Below are 21253 nucleotides of genomic sequence, written 5' to 3' on the forward strand. Positions count from 1 at the left end.
ACTGGGCATACGGAAGCAAGAACACTGTATGGCCATGCGAAACACAGAATCTCGAAATATATTTGAAAAGTAATTGGAACTAGGAATGCCGTACCACACCATTGACATCTGAGTGGACGCTGCAATCAGAAACGAAATAGTCAGCATGGCCTGGTTTAGCACATCTGCACCCAACACAGTGGCTATCACACACGCCGTCTTTTCAGGGGTGCAAATTTACACGCAGAACAGTTGCCGTATTGGAAGCGGGCAGCACCATTTCAATTCACATGTGACACATTGCAGAGCAGAGTGCGCGAAATAATTATCAGATCGTTACTCACTCGTACAACGCGGTGGCCGAATTACCAGAGCCTACGACAGGTGATGCTGTCGCCAAGGACACTAGAAAATTGCTAAAACTAATACAGGACATTCAAATGGTGAAATTCTGTGCACACCGCCGCACACAAGCACAGATGGGGAACACGCAGCCACTTTCGCACTTAGCTCGCAAGCGGGTGGACTTGATAATACCTACATCACGGCACACACCATTTCCTCGCCATCTGGGTACCAGGGCACCCTGGCATAACAGGGAACCAAGAGGCGGATAGGATAGCTCGAGGGCATACCAACCGGGCGTCCGACACATCCAGCCTTGAGGAACCCGAGTCAGTACCCGTGGACTACTCAGATATCCTAAATTATTATAAGGGGGTCAGACTGAAGTACCCACCCCCCGATAAGGATCTAAGCAGAAAGGATGCTGTTGCATAGCGACAACTGCAGACGGGTACTTTTACGAATCTAAACCTTCTCAATAAAATTTTCCCTAGACAGTATGAGGCTAAGTGCCCATGGTGTGGAGAGAAACCAGATCTATAACACATATCATGGGCGTGTCAAAATATTGAGTTCCCAACTATCTATAAAATAAAAACCCGTGTGCGGAACAGTGGGAGAGTATGCTTTCCAGCGTAAGCTTGAACGGCCAAAAGCGCCTAGTAGAGCGAGCTCGCGGGTTGGGCATACTCAGTGGAGCCTTGGACTAGGGCACCAACACTGTGATTGAAGACAGAAGAGTCCATCAGAAGATGAAAGAGGCCGTAGGAAGCCACGAAGATCTCTTTTCTAGAGCCCAATAAATGTTTTCCAATCCGATCCGATCCCCGCCATGTCCTGCTTACCAAAATATACACCTAAAGGTATGGGCCGGAAGCTCTCCTAACAGAGCACTGATGCATTGCATCGCACCAAATTTAAAGCAGAAGGTACCTCGGTCCACTTGTTTGAGGGCAAAGACAGTCTTACTCGCATGGACAATGTTTCTTTTGTGAAAGTTATGGCCACCGCTGCAGGCACACTGTACATACTTGTGAAAAGGCACCAAACCAGAAAAGCTACGACTGTGAACACCTATCCCTTCTGCACGCACTGTCAGGAGTCATGCAGAGCAGAATTCGAGTACTTTATTTCGATTCACGCAGCTTTTTCAAATTGAAGCTCCAACATTAAACACTTACTGCATGAGACATTATAACTCTCGGAAAGTGAATGTAAACTAACCCTGAAAGACATGAAGCCATCTCGACATATGGCAGACAAAGTGGCTTGTTCGAGTAGTGTATGAAGGGTCAACCAGCCTATGAGAGGGTGACGGAACTGAATATACACCTAGTAAAACCACTCGACATAAAGCAAATGACCAGGTACTGAGATATATGTGTGCCTCAGTAAACAATCGAGGAACATATATACCTTTCCCACCTAATTCTTCGCAGCAGCCCAGAGCTTTCCCTTCCTAACAAAATGGCTTTGGTCATTCATTTGTCTAAAGGACACTACGTCTACGATATTGCCATGATTGGTAAGTCAATAGAGGCGGCTGCAGAGAAATAAATATCATATAACGAAAGTAACCTGCATATTATGTCAATCATGGTTCGTAAGAGGACAGGCATACCGTTGCTGGGCTTGGGATGGTAAGTGATTTGTCGCGGCCGCTCTCAACTTCCTGACAATTCTGACACCTTTTTCCTGTAGGGTCAACAAGCCACGCCGTGAGTGAGTAGCCTCTAGTGGATTGGCGGCTAATGTTAACGATTGTGTTGTTTCCCAAGGCGTCATCAAGAAGGAAAGTTTCTTGAATAGTTCCGGTGAAGCCCTTTGATTCGTACATCACCTGTAAGACGAAGGCAATCCTGGTTAATTTAAAGTTCAATATGATACAATCATTTATATCCCTGAAACAGATGAAATTCGTGGGTAAAACCTGCCTATCAGATCGGTTTGAGAGAAGTGCACAATATAGCCACCTCTGTACAACAGAATCGTCGGTACCAGTAAACGAAGGACCGTCTAACAAAAGAAAAACAAATATATGAGAGAAGAGCTTTCTAAAATAAAACAAATATTTTCATATAATACAGGATGCAAAGGGAACCACAGTTCATTATGATAAAAGCAGCAAATGCTTCTTTCAAAAGTGAAATCATGTGAGATTTAGTTCAATACTTACATAATAAATGTATGCTGTCTTCACACACAGACGTGCACAATACATGATATATTTGCACAAAGTAATTTGTTTAAGAAAACCGAAGCTTTATTTTATTTATTTTTTTTTGTCGTGGATGAGGCGAGTTAGGCATTCTGGGTGATGTACAATACCTAGTTTTCGCGACGACCCCCGAACACAATGGTGGACACATTGTGATGCCGAGGAAAACATTGGATGTTGAGCCTCTATAAACATAACACTGTATCGTCAATTGTTTCTTAAATAAAATAAATTATGGGATTTTACGTGCCACAACTACTTTCTGATTATGAGGCATGCCGTAGTGGAGGACTCCGGAAATTTCGATGACCTGGGGTTCTTTGACGTGCACCTAAACCTAAATACACGGTTGTTTTCGCATTTCGCCCCCATTGAAATGCGGCCACCGTGGTCGGGATTCCATCCCGTGACACCATAGCCTCTGAGCAACCATGACGGGTTGAATCCTTTCTATCTTTAGAGAAACGTTCTAATGTTTGCTAAGAAATCTTCAACTAAAAGTCCACATAAACAAGCATTACGCCCATACTGGCAAATAATTATGAGAGCAATGTTTAGTTTATGGTGACTTGCTTGATTTCTTCGGAAACTTTAAGAAGGTGTTTGATAAACGACAAGAATTGACATCTTCAAGTCAAGCTTCCTTCCCGGAACAAGTGTGCTCTGGAACTATTTAGCTCTTTCGTTACCGCTAGTAATGCGCTCATTTTTGGTGCGTTTGTTTTAACGTTTGATTTCAGGACAATAGTCGCAACGTATACCGCGATAGTTAAAATTAAAGCTTGATATTTAGCATTTACAATGCATGTAAAGGAGTAATAACTGCTCAGATAGTTATTCGCATTTTCTACGTGAAAATTCAAGGAAGCACCTCAAGGAACACAGATTACCGAGTAAAAGATAAAATATACAAAATAAGCGCCTGCTTCCCAGTTCCTGAATTCTGTAAATTAGATCACATACACCAAGAAATTATCATTAAGATTTGTTGGTGTCAATACTAGACACGCAGCCCTTTACTGGTCTACAGCGGTAGGCGGCCGTTTTGTTCATGCTCGTTTCTCTTCCACTCTATTTTCCCCTTCCACTCTCTATTATTACCCCCTTAACCCTTCCCCCCTGAAGGGTAGCTAACTGGAACTACCTCTGGTTTTCCTCCCTGCCGTTCTCTAAATTCTTTTCTCTCTCTCTCTATTTTTCAGGGAGCATTTGTTTTTACTCCTTGCAACAGACACCTAGTTCGTTATATGCGGCACTTTTTACGCTCGCGAAGCAATGGTTGTCAGTTTTGGGAAGCATGCAATAGCCTCGCCATAATTGGATATTTTGTTCGATTAGCTTTTCTGTGCAAGCAAAGTGCTTTTGTGTGCATTCAACTAGTCCTGGAGCCTCCACATGCTTTGTTTAGTTCCCGTACAGTGCTATACAGTAATTTGAAGTTTTGCACCAAAACCCACAGTAATGCACAAGAGTACACAAAGGAGCTATTCGCAATGTAAGAGATCAGAGTAATAGCCAAGCTACGGCCGAAGGTCGGTCTGGGATCAACTGCGTGTTTCTGTGTGAGTGGAAAGCCGAAAGGAAGGAAAGGATTTCGCGTAATACTTGTACACATGCTGATGAAGCACGGATGAATGATAGCAACCCACAGACGAAAAAATAATGTTGCACTTGATATTAGTCGAACACAAACTACAAGATGACACGCACTCATGAGCGTATACCTTCGTTTGAAACATCGTTGAAAGAGGCGATACATCTGATCGGAAAATTGACAACTCGAGAGACGCTTGTGTATATTCGCTGCTGCTCTCATACAAAAATGGCGCTGGGGAATCGACCAAACCACAAGTTTTGCGTCGTTTCATTGAGTATGTGAGCACTACACGCTAGGTTCGACGATACCTTCAACGGAAGCTTTATGTTTTACCCAATCGGCCGCAAAATCGTCAGATCTGAGAAATAGTTCAAGTTCAGTCAGCATTTCAGATGGTGTATAGCGGTGTTGGTATAGAATAATTCCAATGGAAATGTTTAACAACGCTTTGAAAGAACTGTCGATCAAGTAGATCGCTTTCTGTGGGCGTGGTAGCGAAAGAGTTAGGCGAAGGTGCTCGCTGTCTGCCTGATGTTGTTTATGTCTACACTTAGCGATAGTGACCACGTGTTCATGATTAAGCTTGTTGCACTGGTTGAACGTTGCTTGATTTCTCTGTTATGTATTATAGTATCTTTTTTTTTTCATTTTGTTGTTCAGAAATTTCCCTTACTAGGCTCGAGTAAGTGCTATAAATATTAAAAAGGAATTGCTGCAACCTTGCCTAGAAGGGGTTCGAGACTACTACACAGAGCAAACGTGTTTATGAGAAAGTTGTTGAGCTACCTGAAAAATTTTCGATCCAGCATTCTGTTTTCTATACATGCTACATTAAAAGTTATTTCCAAACCTGAAATAAAGCCCGCGAAATAACATAAGTCCTGCGCCTTTGTTGACCGTCCGGATCACAAATCTAAACCACACAAGTTTACAATGTTACCCACCGAAGTTATAACGCTAATATGTGGGTTGGAATTTCGCAAAACATTCATAAGGCTAGTAGCTGTTTCACGGAATCTGTAAACTAATATGAAATGTATTCACTTGCGACGCACAGGCACTGTTTACAGACAGCGATCTATTTTCTGTCTAGACTGACAGAAATGTATATTTCAAGACGCTTCAATTGTTTTGAAAGACACCAGTTATTGGAAACATTAAGAACACATGAAGCCATATATAGATTTTTTTTAGTGACTACAATTTCGCTTCCCCTCTCAAATGTCACAAATAATGTTCAAATCGCTGGAGCGATTGTTTCAAAAGGGGATTTCTTAATATTACGTACATGTGAATACGAAAGTCAAAGATGGCTCTCAGCTAAATCTTTCTCCTAATTCTCCAAAACGTGGTAACGCACTTCGTTGTCGTGCAACCAAATAGGCTAGAAAATACGTGCAGAAATCTCAACTGCCTCTATGGATATTCTTCGTTCTGTGGTCGAAAACCTGTACTTACAAGTATGGGCTCGCTGGAAAGCTCGCTGTCGGGGTAGAGCGTTTTGACAAAGATGCTCTTCAGGATCAATGCCGGGTAGTATCTTTCACCTTGAAAGCACTCGTCATTAGCAGACTGTAATATTTCCGCACCTGCTTTGGCTGCTGCTATTTGTGACGCAAATTCACGGTGGTAGGTGCCCGTGGTACCCTCGCCGTCGACCACCGATTCACTGGTGTTACATTTCGCAGTTTCATTGGGAGTAATAAGCACCTGAAAATGATAGATACCACCAGAAGGTCCTTCATTACTGAACGGTTACCTCTGCTGCCTATCATATGAGCGGACGTTTCTGGTGAGCCGTCAGTTAACACATTGGCTCCTACGTTTGCACATGAAATAAGAAACATTGTGCAGCAGCAACGGCAACAAACGCTCGCCTACGAATTGCCGTCCCGTGCCTTTAACCACCAGCTGAAAATTACTCCAACATATAATCTTTGCTAACCTTGCAGACTTTCTGGACCCAAGCTTACATTTAGCGGTAAGCGCAAATGAACCCTCTGTGAAATCTGCGAGATCACGTTTGAAGCCGCGAAAGAAGCGATTGATGAAGGAGGAAAGCGCGTGCAGGTGAAGGCAATCGCCGCGTCCGTGCCCTTTCTGTTTGTGCTGCGACGACGCAGTGTTCTTTGTGAACGTTCGCCGCTTCTAAGCGTTTGCGCGTAACTAACGTTCACGTAGAGCAACGTCGCTATAATGTTTTTGTAATGCCAAAAACCTGTTTTCCTCGTTTATAGTGATGTGAAAACGATGACTAACTTGCACGAATAGACTAAAGAAAATACCTAAGTATTATTCACTTCGCAATTGGCACTCATATTGGCTATAAAAATTATGTAGACACTAAAACCTCGTTCACTCAGTTGGCGCTGTCATCCCACCATCCGTCTTAGTGTGCTTTCGCGATATCAATGGCACCTCACTCGTCCTTTGCACGTAGCGCCCTAAACAGTTACGACCTGTGCGAAGTGCGCTTTACTGCAAAAAGGAAAAGCAAAAAGGAAAAAAGCCCAAGTGCATACGCCGCCCTACTGCAGTAAATTAGCAATGCAGCGGAGTGAGCGCAGGGCTAAGCCTTTCTACGCCTGTGCGCATTGTGAGCATTATTCACAATATTGCGATAATAATAGCCTTCCTGCTGAACAGCTGTGTGCATGCAACATTGACACGACACGGCCTCACGTCTTGCAGCTTCCATGTGTGAGCCACTGTCGGCGGTGCTCCCTACGACAGCCCCGCGAATACCTTAGTCTATACGTACCAGGCTTACAAATAGCGCTGATTTTCGTGTTGCTGTTGTGCTATTTCAAATGTCTATGAATGAAGGAACTAATTTTGTTTGCCTTTTTAGGAAGGGGAAGGGCCGGGGGGAGAGAGGTATGTCCATGTCCATAGGGTTGTGGGCTTCGCCAGGTAGTTGGTCTTTAGGCTTTTCATTGAAATGCCGATATACGCTGCATATGGGCATGTTAAGTTGATGCATGTTCTTGCTGCAACGGAGCAGTTTCTTCGGGTGCCAAGGCGCGTGCGCCAGTGCGTGGACCCCGCGTATCGTGGAAGCGCCGTCCAAGTAGCTCGAGCACAACGTTATGTATTTCAGTGCGTCGCTTTAGGGAAGAAACTGCACATTTTTGAGCGATTGTATTTGGCTCTTCCGCGAATTTTCGTGGTAGTCAGTGGTGCATAGTGGTCGGACAATCAAAGCCTATACAAAGATTCAGATTGGAGCGCGACGTGTTATCGCGCAGCCAAATTGCAGGATGCGTTCGTCGGCGACGGCAAAATAATGTACCTCGTGGAGGCGTCCATATTCTTCGGCAACCAATCTGTGCAGGCGTTCATGCCGCTGTAGTCAGGGCACACATGAACGACGGGCTTATATGCATAGTCACCTTTGTTATACCGTTACGCATTTGTTGGTTGATGGCTCCATCCTTGAAAGAACTAGGCAATCGAACAACAAATGCTACATAAAACTATCACTGCAGCAAATAAATGCCTTCAAGAGCCTGAGTACCTCAAAGAGACATGAATGATAAATCATATCATAACAAGCCAACAAACACTGACACCAAGGACAACATAAGAGAAATTACTTGTGCCTAATAAATCAAATCAAAATGATAAATTGATGGAAATGAAAGCGGATGAAAAAATAACTTCGCCGCAGGTGGGGAACGATCCCGCAACCTTCGTATTACGTGTGCGATGCTCTACCAATTCAGATACCGTGGCGCCATTTCCCCATCCACTTTCTTGGGTATAAATGTTTCCTCCCTGGGAGTGTCCGCCAGGGTTCAACTTACCAACCTTAGCGGTGGATGTGGAACATCCTTTCTGACGCAGGCGTCACGAGACTGTGATCTTTTTGGGCGAACGCAACCGGTCAATAAACCCACACATGCTTCCTCAAGGCATGAGAAGTGGACTAACTGAAGTGGATGAAGAAAAAACTTGCCGCTGGTAGGGAGCGATCCCACTACCTTTGCATTACGCTAAGGTTGTGAGATCCACTTTCTTGGGATACTCAAGAAAGTGGATGGAGAAACGGCGCCGCGGTGGCTCAATTGGCAGACCATCGCACACGTCGGTGGGTCCAGAGGTTGGAGCAGACCAGCGGATTTGATGTTTGGTACTTTACGCCGCCGACAGTCATGACAAGCTTTCACGTAGTGCACAAGAGAAAAAAATTGTTGCTCGGAGTAATATTTCTGTCGCATGTGCCCTATTGTTGCGGAGAAAAGTTATTGTCCGGCACAGGTGTGACATGCCTGCAAAACTTGCTCACGCATTGCCGTAAGGAGGATAGTAAGGAACGTTTCTTCACTCATTTCAGTTTCACTTGCAGAGTAGGTTTCTCCGCAGGCAATAGGATGTCGGTCCTCATAGCAGCGAGCGTGGAATAACTTCGTCAGCCACTGGAAGTTTCCAGATAAGAGAAATAAGTTCTTTGTCCACACGCTATAGGCCAGACATCCGGATCGAATCAACCGCATCAAAAAATAGCAATTTTTTTTAAAAGTCTAAGGAAGTCAACAGAGTCAAAGCACGTGCCAGGCAGAGAGCTTCGCTGTGTTATTGTCCAGATCGATCGACGATGTTAATTTCGTACTCCTAAAGGCGGAGGCTCTAACGAGAGAGGCGGTCTGATGGATTCCTGAAATTTGCAAACCAAGAATGCAAATGGCGGTCGCTAGCTGCTGCAAAAGGCCGGCCATACAGGAGGATTGAAACATACTGATTACCCAAACGATTACAAAGTACTCCTTTTTGTGGTCGAGTAGTTAGCCTCTGCCTTTGTGCGACAACAGCTCGCGGAACGCAGTTTCGCGGTCCGTACCATCACGCTATTGAACAAGAATGGCTTCGAGCCTGACAACGCTGGCGTCTTTGTGAATTTCAATTTGAGGAGCATTGCCAAACTTCGCGAGCACCGGAGTTGCTTCAAGTCCTTTACGCAACTCTGTAAACGCCTGTTCTTGCTCTTTCTTACACACGAAGAAACATCATTTCGTGTTATTCCTGGTAGAAGTTTAATTATTTTTGAGAATTAAAAAAAAAGAACAAGACGGTAGCAGGGGTAGAGGCCGAAAAACCGCTGAACAGCCTTCTTGTCTTGAGGAAGCTGCAACTCCGCGATGGCAGCAAACTCCTTATGGTCTCACCGAATGCCCCGGGGCGTGATCCCGTGACCGATAGACTTGAGTCCCTGAAAACATAATCGAAAGTTTTCTAGCTTGATTTTGAGATTTTTCTTCCTGATAGCATTGTGAACACTCATCAGACACACCATCTGCTGCTCAAACGTGCTTGAAAACACAGTGACATCGTTCAGGTAGACCAGGCAGGTCTGCCATTTCAGTTCCACGAGTCGTGGCGGCACAGATGCCGAATGGGAAGACCTTAAATTCGCATAGCCTCTCAGGAGTCACAAATACAGTGTTCTCGCGCTCACGCTCGTAGACATTGAGGTACCAGTGCCCTGACTTAAGTTATAACGAGGTTAAGAATTGGCCATGAAGTAGATACTCCAAGCCATCGTCAATCCGTGACAGGAGGGGAACATTGCATTTGGTGACTTTGTCAAGCCATCCGCAGTCGACGCAGATGTCCTTTGTTATCTGAATGACGGAACACGCCCACGGAATAGCCGAAGGGTGAATAACGTCTTTATTTTCTATTTCTTTACTTTTGAGTTTAACCACCTTTCGTTCCATTGGCAACACGTGGTATGGATACTGACGAACTCGGCCTGCTGTCTTCTTCGTTAAAATACGGAGTTTCGAAACGGAGTCCCGCTGCACCGGATTCTGTGAAGAAGCACTCAAGACTTCGCTCACGTGTCCTAACAGCCGCTGATTTGGTAGCACCGACAAGCATGCAATAATGAGAAGGCGGCTGCTCAGGCTGGTAGCAGTTGTCATGCCCGGTGATATCACTTCTAATATATCGACGTCAAAGAGATCAGCAAATTTATTGAAGAACGCTCCAGCTGTGACTGAAGGACGTGCTGAAACTCGTTGTTGAAGTTCGCCAACAGAACTATCGATCGCTTCCTTGGCAGCTAAAGAATGCCTTGAGATTTCAAGATGGATCAGCAGCCGAGTATTTTCCTCGGCAATGTCCCCATATTCGTTGAATACACCGCTGGTTACAAGGACTAACGCGCTACTTCTGGGCGATAACGTGTTGCTGTCGACGAAGCGCAAGGCATTGTCATGCCTGTCGTAATTACTCCTTTCCATGGCGTGCACCGTGGAAAATGTTACCAGCAACTCGCAAAAATTAGTGGTGGCTCCATTAGTCTGCAACAAGACCATACCAAGAATCTAGTCTAAAACAACTAGGCAGGATAAAAAAATCTCCGACGTACGTAAAGCCGTGAATATTCATTCGTACCCAGGGGATTTAATTCGGTATGAATATTTGACCCCAATCCATTGGTAGATTTTTTTTTTTAGCTTACAAGCAACGTCGGTGCTCTTGGCCAAGGTGCTCCAGTGTCGGTTAATGGTGCTATTTCTTCGTCTACAGTTACTGGAATATCAAACATTACCACTTCTCTTGCGGTACTTCACTGTGTCTCCAGATCACCTTGCTGGCGTCCTTGTCGTAATAAAGGTTCTTCAGTGCACTTAATATTAGTGACCTCGCCTGCTGAGTTCGCTGGCCTCTGTTTTCCCTATGCGCAGGGCTGAGCAAGTGGTGCCTTGGAGCGCCACTAGGTAAGGCTGCGTTTAGCATAGGCATCAACCAGGTGTCGAAGAACGGTGTTCATACCGCCGTTACTCGAACGAATTACGACTGTTCGCGGAGGAGTTGTCGATCTCTACGATTCACGGAAGAGGTGCTTTTGGAGAGAACTCAAGGATACCTACTTGGCGTTTGGAACCCGTTCTGTAATTATGTGCAGCATCACCACAGTGATAACAAAAATATCTGTGGTCCGCTGTTCGCGGAACGTCACGGCTCCTCAGTCGTGTTTCAGCAGGGGCCGGCGGGCTGCGAGGCATGAAGCCTACTTCAATTTGTTCAGCGGGTTGTGTGAAGGCAGAGGTATTGTACAATGGAGGACGCTGCTGTGGAGTCTCGTACCATTCAGGAACTAGGACGGCCTACTTGATTTCAGCGCGAACCATTTCAGCCATGGAAAGTTGCAATACGGGTGGGCTGCCCACAACTTCGGGATTTCTTTTTTGATAACAGCCGTGATCCCTTCCCGCAATGTACTGATGACGTTGCCGAGAGCAACGGGAGTGAGGTTACTTGGAAGCATGACGTCGATGTTATATCTGGCATGCAGCTGAAACTATTTTTCCATGGTTGTCGCTTCGGCGAGAAAGTCTGTGAATGTTGTCGGCGGGTTGCAAATGAGGCCAGCAAGAACGTATTGCTTGACACCTCGCATTAGGGGACACACTTTCTTCTCTTCAGTCGCAGATGTGCCCAGAAGTCCGTCTGAAGAGCTGAGCCATGTCTTACACATAAGTGGCAAAACTCTCATTCGGGCTTTGAACCCTCGCCAGAAGCGCCTATTAGGATTACTGTTTTCAGTGAGCACTGGAATGAACATTGAGAAACTACCGACGAGATTCATCTCACGATATCAACGCCGCCTAATGATTCTCGAACCACGTCCACATTGAATCCTCGAGAGCAAAATGCACACTGCGAAGCTTGTACCCTCGGTTCCAGTCGTTAAAGCTGGCGAGACGCCCGAAGTGTTCAAGGCAATCGTTCGCGTCTTCAAAGCGCCGCCATGAAATGAATCCGGCCTCCGGGATTGACGATGCACTGTTCTTCAGTGGTAATCATGGAAAGTCGTGGATACAGTGTCATCGCACGCTCAGCTAGCAGACCGTGCCGTGGCTGGAGTCCATGAAGTGTAGTGGCGTAGTTTCTGCCAACTACTCGCCAGACTTGTGTAGAGGATACGCTCCGACGATTCACGTACCCAGCATCTCCATCAGAAAAAAGTCACGAAGTGAACAATCGATGCCTTTGCAAAACGGTGTCCTTTAAGTACTGGTTGACACTCTGAAACCGCGTGTACCACTATGCACTCTGTAGTTTTCGTTGAAGGGCTGGCGGCCACACGTGCCAACTCTCATCACGCGCCCACCAACAGGCCAGAAGCGCATCTTCTTCGTTGCATAGGCCTTGGGAGATACGCTGAGCCGTCCTGGTAACTCATGGGACAGGTGGAATGACTGCCACAGTACGGCTTAAGTCAGGTGAAATGGAGAGTGTCGCGACCGCGATGCATGGGTGGTGTGACTATTTGGCCAGCTATGTAGCTGACAGAGGAGGTGTGGTCTACCATGCGGTATTGACATTCTTATCACAGAAGACATTGGGAAGCATGGCCAAGGCTGTCGCGTGGTACTCAACCACACAAGGTAGTTAGCTGGAATAGGTTGCGTCTACAGGTTATTGTCATGTCACCGCTGCTGGCGACAATGAGCTGCGGCAATAAGTGTGCGAGACAGCTGGCGATAATATTCCACGCATCTCGTCACATCAGACACCATTGTAGGCATTAGGAAAGGTGTGGTAGATGGGTAACAAGGGGTCTAGTGTGCACTACTGCCCTTGTGGGAACCGAATGAAGAATGGCTGAAACTGAGTGGCAGATTGTCTAGACGTGTTATAGGCAATCTTAACAAATAGCGAAAATATGCCTCAGTGCGTGTGGGCAAAGGCGACATGAATAATCAACATGCCACGTAGTGTGCGAGCAAAGGCTTAAGTGTGTGAAACCATTCGTTTAAGGGTGGCTAAGCTTGCGGTGAACTGCGTTGCTTGCAGCGAGAAGGGCTGGGATCGCTTCCGGCAGGAGCACATTACCTTATTCCTTGAGTAGCCTGCGCTGAGAATTGGCGAGACTAGCAGTGCCCGCCTGCCAAACGGCAACAACTAGTTCCCTTGATGAGGGCACTGCCGACGGCGTAAGGGCACAACCAAACGACGACGCGGACCAACGAGGGACCGCGTCGAGCCGGCGGCGAAGAGTCTGGCTTGAGAGCCGTGTCGACGTCCTGTTAGAGCACGTGTGCATGCGTTGTGACGACTGTATCAGTAGGCTGTGCGCCTGTTCCGCTGAAGATAGAACGGTCCTGCTGGGGGCGCGACAGAAGGTCTATATCAACTCTTGGTATTTTTGGTTATGGTGGCTGTTAAAGAGGTAGGCCGACATAATAGGCTGCATTCCAGGGTGATGCATAGGATCACTAAATCTTCGCCAAGTGGTCAGGTAGCGTAGCATAAAGCAAGCGCAACCATGTCCAGTTAAAAACGGGCTTTCCTTCCGCGCACAGCAACAGATCAGAACCCATCTTCTGTGTTCCCGCATGCATATATCTTAAATCCCACCCAAACCCTCAATGGTTTTCACCAAATTTAATTACGTGGCAGCAATAGTTTTCATGGGACAGTGGCGCAAATTGTACGCTTGTAAAAGCACACCGTCTGAAGCTTTCGATCACTTGTATGAGTGTTTTTTGAAAGCTTCTAATTGAACTGCAATTTTGATTCGTTGACAATACGTGAGACAAAACTGCACAACGCATGCATGAAGCACCGCGGAACCACGCGATATGTTCTTCTTGCAATACCGTGATTAGTAGGTGCTTCCTACAGTCCTGCACGGGCAGAGATGAACATAAACGTTTCGGATTATTTGCTAAACAGTAAATAACATGTACACTTCAGGACACAGGAACAATGGTTCTTGACCTTCAAGCGTGTGTAATCGTTGACACAATTGCTTCTGCCAAGAGAGCGCTTTTGATATAAGACCTCTAGTCAGAGAGAAAACGCGGATATACTATTGTTTATTTCGCACCAAATACACCGATCACTAGTAATTCCTGCTACCAGGCTAGTTGGTACATGGCTTATAAGAATGGTTTTAGGCGGAAATATGACCTAATGTGACTCACCCGTGATTCTTCCTGTTCGCATGCCTGAGGTTATATAAGTGAAGCTTCGGGGATAATAAAAATTAGTGGCTAGTGCCTCTCCGTAACTTTTATTCTCTTGTCCATGTCTTACTTTTTTCAAATAAAACCATGTCTAAAAAACCCAAGTCTGGCATCATTGCGCCTCACTTTACCTTCGACATGCCCAACTCACTTTCTGCTTGCGCTACAAGTGGACACTGTGTGCTTCATTTAGATCTATCGGCACACGAAATGAACAAGCACCTAGATTTATCGAACTTCTCTAGTGGCACTGAGAGCTTGTCTGAATAGAGATTTCTCCCTCTGGCGAAAACATTGCACAAAGGCTTTGAAGCAACTGGACATCCAATACCGTTCATGATGCATGGTGTAATCGTAAGTAACAGGATACTGACCGACTGATGATATGTGCGCTCGTGCGCCTCACTGTTGGCGCTTTCGATGTAGGTCGTCAATGCGTTTTCAAGGGGATCAGGAAAGAAGTAGCTTTGGCCTTTCGTTTCTGCAGCCAGTTCCTCAAGCCTATCTTGGGCATTTTCACCCATCGCCATAGTCACAACTTGGACCTTTGACGCCAACAGCTGCGGCCAGACGTCGTCTATGGAGGGGAACTCGTTCTCCATGCCATCGGTCAAAAGCACAATCATTGCGCCTTCTGGAGTCTCGCTGGAAGTATTCAGCACCTGCGCATAACAAAAATTATGCAGAACCTACTCACAGTGGGAATCGATGTAAGCGAAGCTTTCCGTGCTGGATGCTGTGATTGACGATAATTAGCGGTGGCGATGAAGGCTAAAGCTTAATTTCTACAACGTTTGGGGTGACACTAGAATGCTGAGTTAATGTTAAACGTAACCTTGCGTGCACCACTGCTGTTTGTCTGCCTAGCAAACAGAAACACAGGGGGAGGTGTTTGAGGCGCTGTGATGCGCCATATTTTTGTAACCTCTGAAAGGGTTGAGCGTTGTCATTGCCTCACATGGCATATTGCATAGTGGCAGAAGTATTACAATTTATTTGGGTTATAGGGCTGTACTTGCCAAGACCACACTCGGATTATGTGGCACGCCGTAGTGGCGGACTCGGATTATATTTGACGCCGTGACGTTCTTTAACGTGTCCCAAATCTCAGCGCACGTGCGTTTCCTATTTCGCCCTAGTCGCAATGCGGCTGCCCCGATTCAGATAAATTCATGACTCTAGCAATGTCAAAGCCGCAAGGCTAACGCGGCGGTCACAGAAGAGTTGATTTGATGATCGACCACTTCCGTTGTGTCTCCTGGAACCGGCCGAGCGCTTTAATTATTGCGGCTCTGCTTCTGCATGTCCTGCGTATTTTTATCGCTTGACATTTTTGCATGCAGCCTATTTTTTACAAATAGCAGAAACGTACTGTACCGTCACATCATGATCAACATGGCTTCGCCAAATGCATGGCTAAAGCCTTTTAAGGAGGCACGGTAGGGTAATCGTGCCACGCTCGCAGCTGTTTAAGCATTTCCTCGTCACTAGAACCGCTCGAGTTCGCTCGATTCAAACTAAACCATGGCTGCGCAACTTTGAGCGGTCCGAACGCACGTTATCTGCGCTTGGCTGGCAGAGAAGGGGGGCTTTGTTCCAGCCACAGAGCGCATCATGTCTCAGTAAGGTACCTGGTGTAGTCTCGTGCGGACGCCGTCCTCTCGGTCAGCGCATATCTGCTCATCTTTAAAAAAGTTCAATACTTACAAGCATTTCTCTCGCAAACCATACTTAGTTCAAGGTCTCAATAATCTCTCTCGTCGTATTCGAGTGCTGATTGTCATGTTTTCAGTTGTTAACGAAACTCTGTCTCAATTCTCTAAACTTATTGAGGCAGTTTTTCGCGTGCGTATCATGGCCACGCGCATTTATATCTCCTTCCGTTCCTCCACCGCGGGTGCACTTTAAAACCACGGCGCTGTAATTATGCTTCAGAAATCTTCCTGTCTTTTTTGTCTGCTCCTCTCTTAAACTCGCTCTGTTAACTACTACACACAGAAACAAAGCAACAGCGCTCATATTCAATCCCATATGTGAGATGACTATATATATATATATATGCGGGGCCGTTTCTTGAGCCTACTTGGAGTTCGCCAGACCCCATCGAATCGCACCATAGCGATTTAAGGAGCTTAGAAGCACGGATACCACATTCCTGAGGAGCGGCACGTGCAAACAAGTTGGCGGCCCCCGCTTCGTGTGCCGCAGGTGGAGCTATTCACTGCTTGACTCTTCCCGAAAGTGAAGCGAGAGCCTGGCACTGTTGCCGGTAATGTGGGTCCCGAAGCAAGACGGCTGTATTGCGCCGTGAAAACCTGGCAGCGTCGCCCCCATCTGCCTATTGTGACGCCGCATTGCAAGTCAGCAATGCAAGACCGCAGGGAGAAGTAAGCCCCCGGAAAAACACACCAGCAGCGACCCTCTCCGCCGGGTGTGACACCATCGCACGGGCGCTTACCATTGGCCGAAAATGACGACACTTGAGCAGGCTCGCCGATTGGCCGAACATAAGCCCTTCTGTGTCTTTGAGACACAGAAGGGCTTAAAAGACGCAGACCGAGAGCATTCGTTGATTCATCTCTTTCCAGCTTCTTGCCACGGGCCGCAACGTCCAAGTTGCTGCCTGCCCGTAATGACGCTATGACTGTTAATATACGCTCACTGTAAATAATATAAATAAAGCTCCCAAGTTTTTATCCCGACATCCTCATCAACTCAAAATCAAAAGGAATTTATATTACAGAACTTCGAACATAAGCTATTAACAATAGGCATATTTGTCCACTTTACACAGGCGTTTGATCATGTTATTCACAACATTTTATTCTACAAACTAGAGAAATATGGAATTAGAGGCATTCCACTTCAATTATTAAAATCTTATCTTAATAACAGACGCCAGTTTGTTTCTGTAGGCCACAATACATCGGTAACCAAAGAAATACTTTGTGGCGTCCCACAGGGTAGCATTTTGGGCCCGTTGCTGTTTAACTTATATGCTAACGATATTACTTCCATCTACGAAAAGGCGAAATTTATCATTTACGCAGATGATACAAGTGTTTTCATCTCGTCCGGTTCTTTTACCAATTTAATTAGCATGGCAAATGACTTCTTGCGCAGCCTATCCTATTGGTCCACTGAGAACTGTCTAAAAGTAAATACGGCGAAAACAAAGGCCGTAATTTTTCATAACAAAGGCATGAGTCATCTTCCGTCAGATCTAACATTAGCGTATAGATCCACAAATATAGAACTCACTCTTTCTGCAAAGGTGTTAGGGGTACACTTCACGAGTACCATGCAATGGGACGACCATGTAAGCTTTGTACTCCAAAAACTTAGCCGCAAAACAGGTGTTTTAAATCGCTACAGATATACTTTACCCGTCTCTGTAAAATTATTAATTTATAATGCCTTATTCGTGTCTCACATACATTATGGGCATCTTGTATGGGGCACCACAACTGAATGTAACTTGAGTAAATTATTTCGTATGCAGAAGAAAATAATACGTGTCATCGCTAATGTACTGTTTGCCTCCCATACTGAAAACCTGTTCAAGAAATACAACATTGCGACAGCCCACAAAATCTATAACTGCAGACTATTACGCGAGTATTACTTTAATACCAAACGTAACAATACTTTACTTGTAGAACTTGCAAATCTATCCGTCAATTCATACCGTTATTCAACTCGTACACCTGAAGTCTGGAAGGTTCCGCGCTCTAGAACTAACTACGGTTGTCAAATGTTGTGTAACAACCTTCCAAGATTACTGAATTTATACGACAGAGCAGGTTTCAATTTACAGGATTTATCACTGTCAGAATTTAAAACTCTATTGCTTTCACTTCAGAGCACGTTTGTTAATGATTAATAATGTGTGTTATGTTCCTCTTTTTTTGTCTGTTACCAAGTGTATATCATTTATTTATTTCAATGCCGCAGTGTGTTTTGCATTGTTATTGTGGAAACATTTCACTGTTCTTTCATAAATTATATAATTGCAATGTTTTATGGCCATTAGATAAAATGTAATTTATATGGCGCTTGATGTGTAACCCCATGCAGCCATATTGTACCTAAGGGGATGAGGTTACCTCAAGCCGCGTCGGTGCGGCTTTTTTCCCTCATCCACCTCCATTTACCACTCCTCTGTACATGTGTGTGTGTAAATGGAAATCAATAAATCAAATCAAATCAAATCAAACTCTTGCAACTGAATGACAGCGGTGAGATCAGCCTACGGCTCCTAAGTCGGCCTACGACTCGGAGACAGCAACGGCAGCTGACGGACGTTGGCACATGGTGACCGACCGGTATCCTGATCAAGTTGGAGGCGACTTGGGATTGACCACCTCTTACAACTGACTGGGTACGGCGGAGAAGGACTGGTGATATGGTGCTGTTTCATTGGGTAAGCGTTTGGTTTTGGCTGTAAAATTTACCAGGCTTCAATTTCTCTGTGTTTTTGGATTTGATTCGCTTGGATCTTTTACTTGTATTTTGATTTGCGTGGGTATCGCAACAAGTATTGTGTGATAGCAGAGCCAAAGCTTAAAGTAGCGACCATGGTCCTAATGTTTTTGACGAGAGCTGACCTGTTGTGGTTGTGTGAGGAGATCGAGGTAGATGTAGAGGAAGGACCTTAAGGAATCAGAGATTCGTAAAACCGTTCTAGAAAGTAACAACGATTTGAAGTTCATCGAACAAACGGGTAACCGAATTCTAAGCACAAAACGGGAACAGGAAGCAGTTAGGCAAGAACAGGAAGAATTTAAGCAAGAACAGGAAAAAGCTAGGCAGGAACTGAAAAGAATTTCTCAGGAAGAAGGCCTAACAGCAGTAACGAGGCAGTACATTGATACATTGAACGAAGAGATTCAAGGTTTAGAGCAGGCAATCAAACTAAATCAACAACGGCTTGAGAAATCTGTAGGCTTGACGCAGCGAAAATGGCAGGAAGTAAATAGTAGATTTCAGTCGAAAGCCGAGAGAAGTAGCAGTACCTGCGAGACTAGCAGCACGTTGACAAGTAAACTCGAAGTGCTAGCAGCTATCAAAGCCTTAGTAGCAGCAGAGGCCGTTAAAGGTCGTAGTGCGAACGACGAGGTGCTGTGCCAACAGAGCACTGTAGAGGCAGCTAGGCCAGCTGCGAATGAATTGGCACAGTTACCGAGTGTGCGTCGCTTGTAATGTTAGCGAGGCTGCTAGCGAAGTAGAGAGTACTGCTGACTCGACAGACGCGAGCACCCATGTCAAGTCTGATTTGCGTGTCGAAGTAAAGTGCGAGCTGGACGATGCAGTTGAGAGTAGTTCTCAGGATGGCGAGCTTCGCAGCTCAAGGGAAGACAATAGCATTGTTCAGGGATCGGTGAGGCTCTCCGTCAGTCTAGTTAGCCAAGACAGGGGTGATCTAGTTATTAATCACTCAGACTGTGCGGGTAAGAGACCAATCCGGGCCGATGAGTTGTGTAACGGCCAGCACGAGGCGCCGTGAGCGACATTAAAGAGAATTCACAGAAAAAGCGCCGCAGAAAGAAGCGCGCTAAAGATAGGAATGCGGTGACTAATGTAGCGCCGCCAAAGACGGCGAGAGACCCAAAAGGGCAGGGCGCGACGAAAAGGAAGGTGCGGTCGTCACTGACGACGTGTGTGCATCACGCACGGTCGAGCCACAGGTCAAAAAGAGACCGAGAAGCATGTTCTGCACGGACGCGGACAAAGGGCACGGGGCAGTCAAATTCCTTGTCGTTCCGTTGTTCTTTTCGAAGCTCAGCGTGTAGTACAAAGAAGCGCAAGGTGGCAAGACGAGACCAGCTTGGGAGTAGCGACGCGGTCACTCGAGTTTGTGAGGAAAGAGGGGCGCCAGGACGCAAATTGGCGGGAGACTGTAACGTCTTGGGGGAGCTAATAGTGAGTCAGCCCTTTTGTTGTTCATTGGTACCCAGAGTAGCTTTCAAACCGCGACCACCTCGAGTACGGCTCAAAATTATGAGTCAGTCGAAAATGCTTGGAACGGGAGGCCAAGAGAGCTTCCGTAGAAGTGAAACGTGGTGCGTTTTTCTTTTTTAGCATTTGAAGATTTCGCAATTTGAGACAGTTACTTTCAGTATGCAAGGTATGAGCGTTATGTTTTGGTTTGAGAATGCTCCGAGAGTTGAAAGAGGTGTTTTATGTAAACATGTAGTTTCGCGAGGTGTTCATAAATAAGTAGATAGGCTTTCTTTTTTTGTGTGTGAGTAACCTGAGTGTCAAGGTTGTCGGTGAGAGGCCTATCGTAGCGCACGTGTGTTTTAGTTAACCCATTTTTATGCGTTGTTTTTATTTTCTAAGTTTAACCGCGTAGGTTTTCAGGAAGTGCATCATTTGCACTGAGAAGCGTTCTTAGTTCCATTAGCGCGTGTCTTGTGTGGACGGAAGGAAGCAGATTTATGACTGGGTTGCTCGTGTATGTTGAGAGCAGCCGTACTGTGACTTCTTTAGTGAGCGTGCTTAGAACTATTAATTAGGAGACGCATTTTTAAAAGGGTTCTGCGGAGTGCGTAAGTAACACAAGTTTAATTCGTTTAGGTACGTGTCTTGTACGGACTAGAGAAAGACACGTCAGTAGGCGTAATAAAAAGTTTGCCTACGACGCAAGTGTGCGTCGTAGTACCACAAAGCTGGAGCGCCTGTGATTACGTGCTTGTGAAATTGACCAGACTGTTCAGTGGCGCCAATACGTATGATAAGTACGCCACTGCGATAGGTTGGAAACATGCTGTTCGAGCAGTTAGGCCACTTAAGTTTGGCGGTTTTCATTGTTTGCAACGGCAACGACCCATTGTTTTACTACAACAATGACACTCTGGTCTTGTCGGCATTCGAGGAGATATGGATAGCGGTTTGGAAAGGTGGTTGGAACTGCCTTGTCAAAATTGGGGAAATAAAAAATGAGGGCTCATTTTGACTCAGTAATAGCCTGGCGAGTCAGGGTTGAAGAGCCTGCCTTACAGGTGCTGCAGCGCTCTGTTGTTTTGTTTGTTTGACGTACGTTCTCCAAGGCCCAGGATCCCGTAGTTCGTCAAACGAGGCTCGACACCACAACCCTGCAGGTTCTGTCAGCATTCCTCATGGCCAGAG

The 21253-nt window shown here is 45.8% G+C and overlaps 1 protein-coding gene across 1 annotated transcript in view; it reads right to left on the reverse strand.

Moving 5' to 3' along the window:
• Positions 1 to 21253, reverse strand: part of LOC139047075 (calcium-activated chloride channel regulator 1-like) — a 179736-nt gene that overhangs the window by 67783 nt on the left and 90700 nt on the right. The window contains exons 9-11 of the mRNA XM_070521025.1: positions 14497 to 14784; positions 5598 to 5849; positions 1946 to 2164 (exon numbers count right to left, since the gene is read on the reverse strand). Coding sequence (XP_070377126.1) covers positions 1946 to 2164; positions 5598 to 5849; positions 14497 to 14784 — 759 coding nt within the window. The remainder of the gene's footprint in view (positions 1 to 1945; positions 2165 to 5597; positions 5850 to 14496; positions 14785 to 21253) is intronic.

The sequence above is a fragment of the Dermacentor albipictus genome, chromosome 6 (assembly GCF_038994185.2).
Source record: "Dermacentor albipictus isolate Rhodes 1998 colony chromosome 6, USDA_Dalb.pri_finalv2, whole genome shotgun sequence".
In the NCBI taxonomy this organism is placed as follows: domain Eukaryota; kingdom Metazoa; phylum Arthropoda; class Arachnida; order Ixodida; family Ixodidae; genus Dermacentor; species Dermacentor albipictus.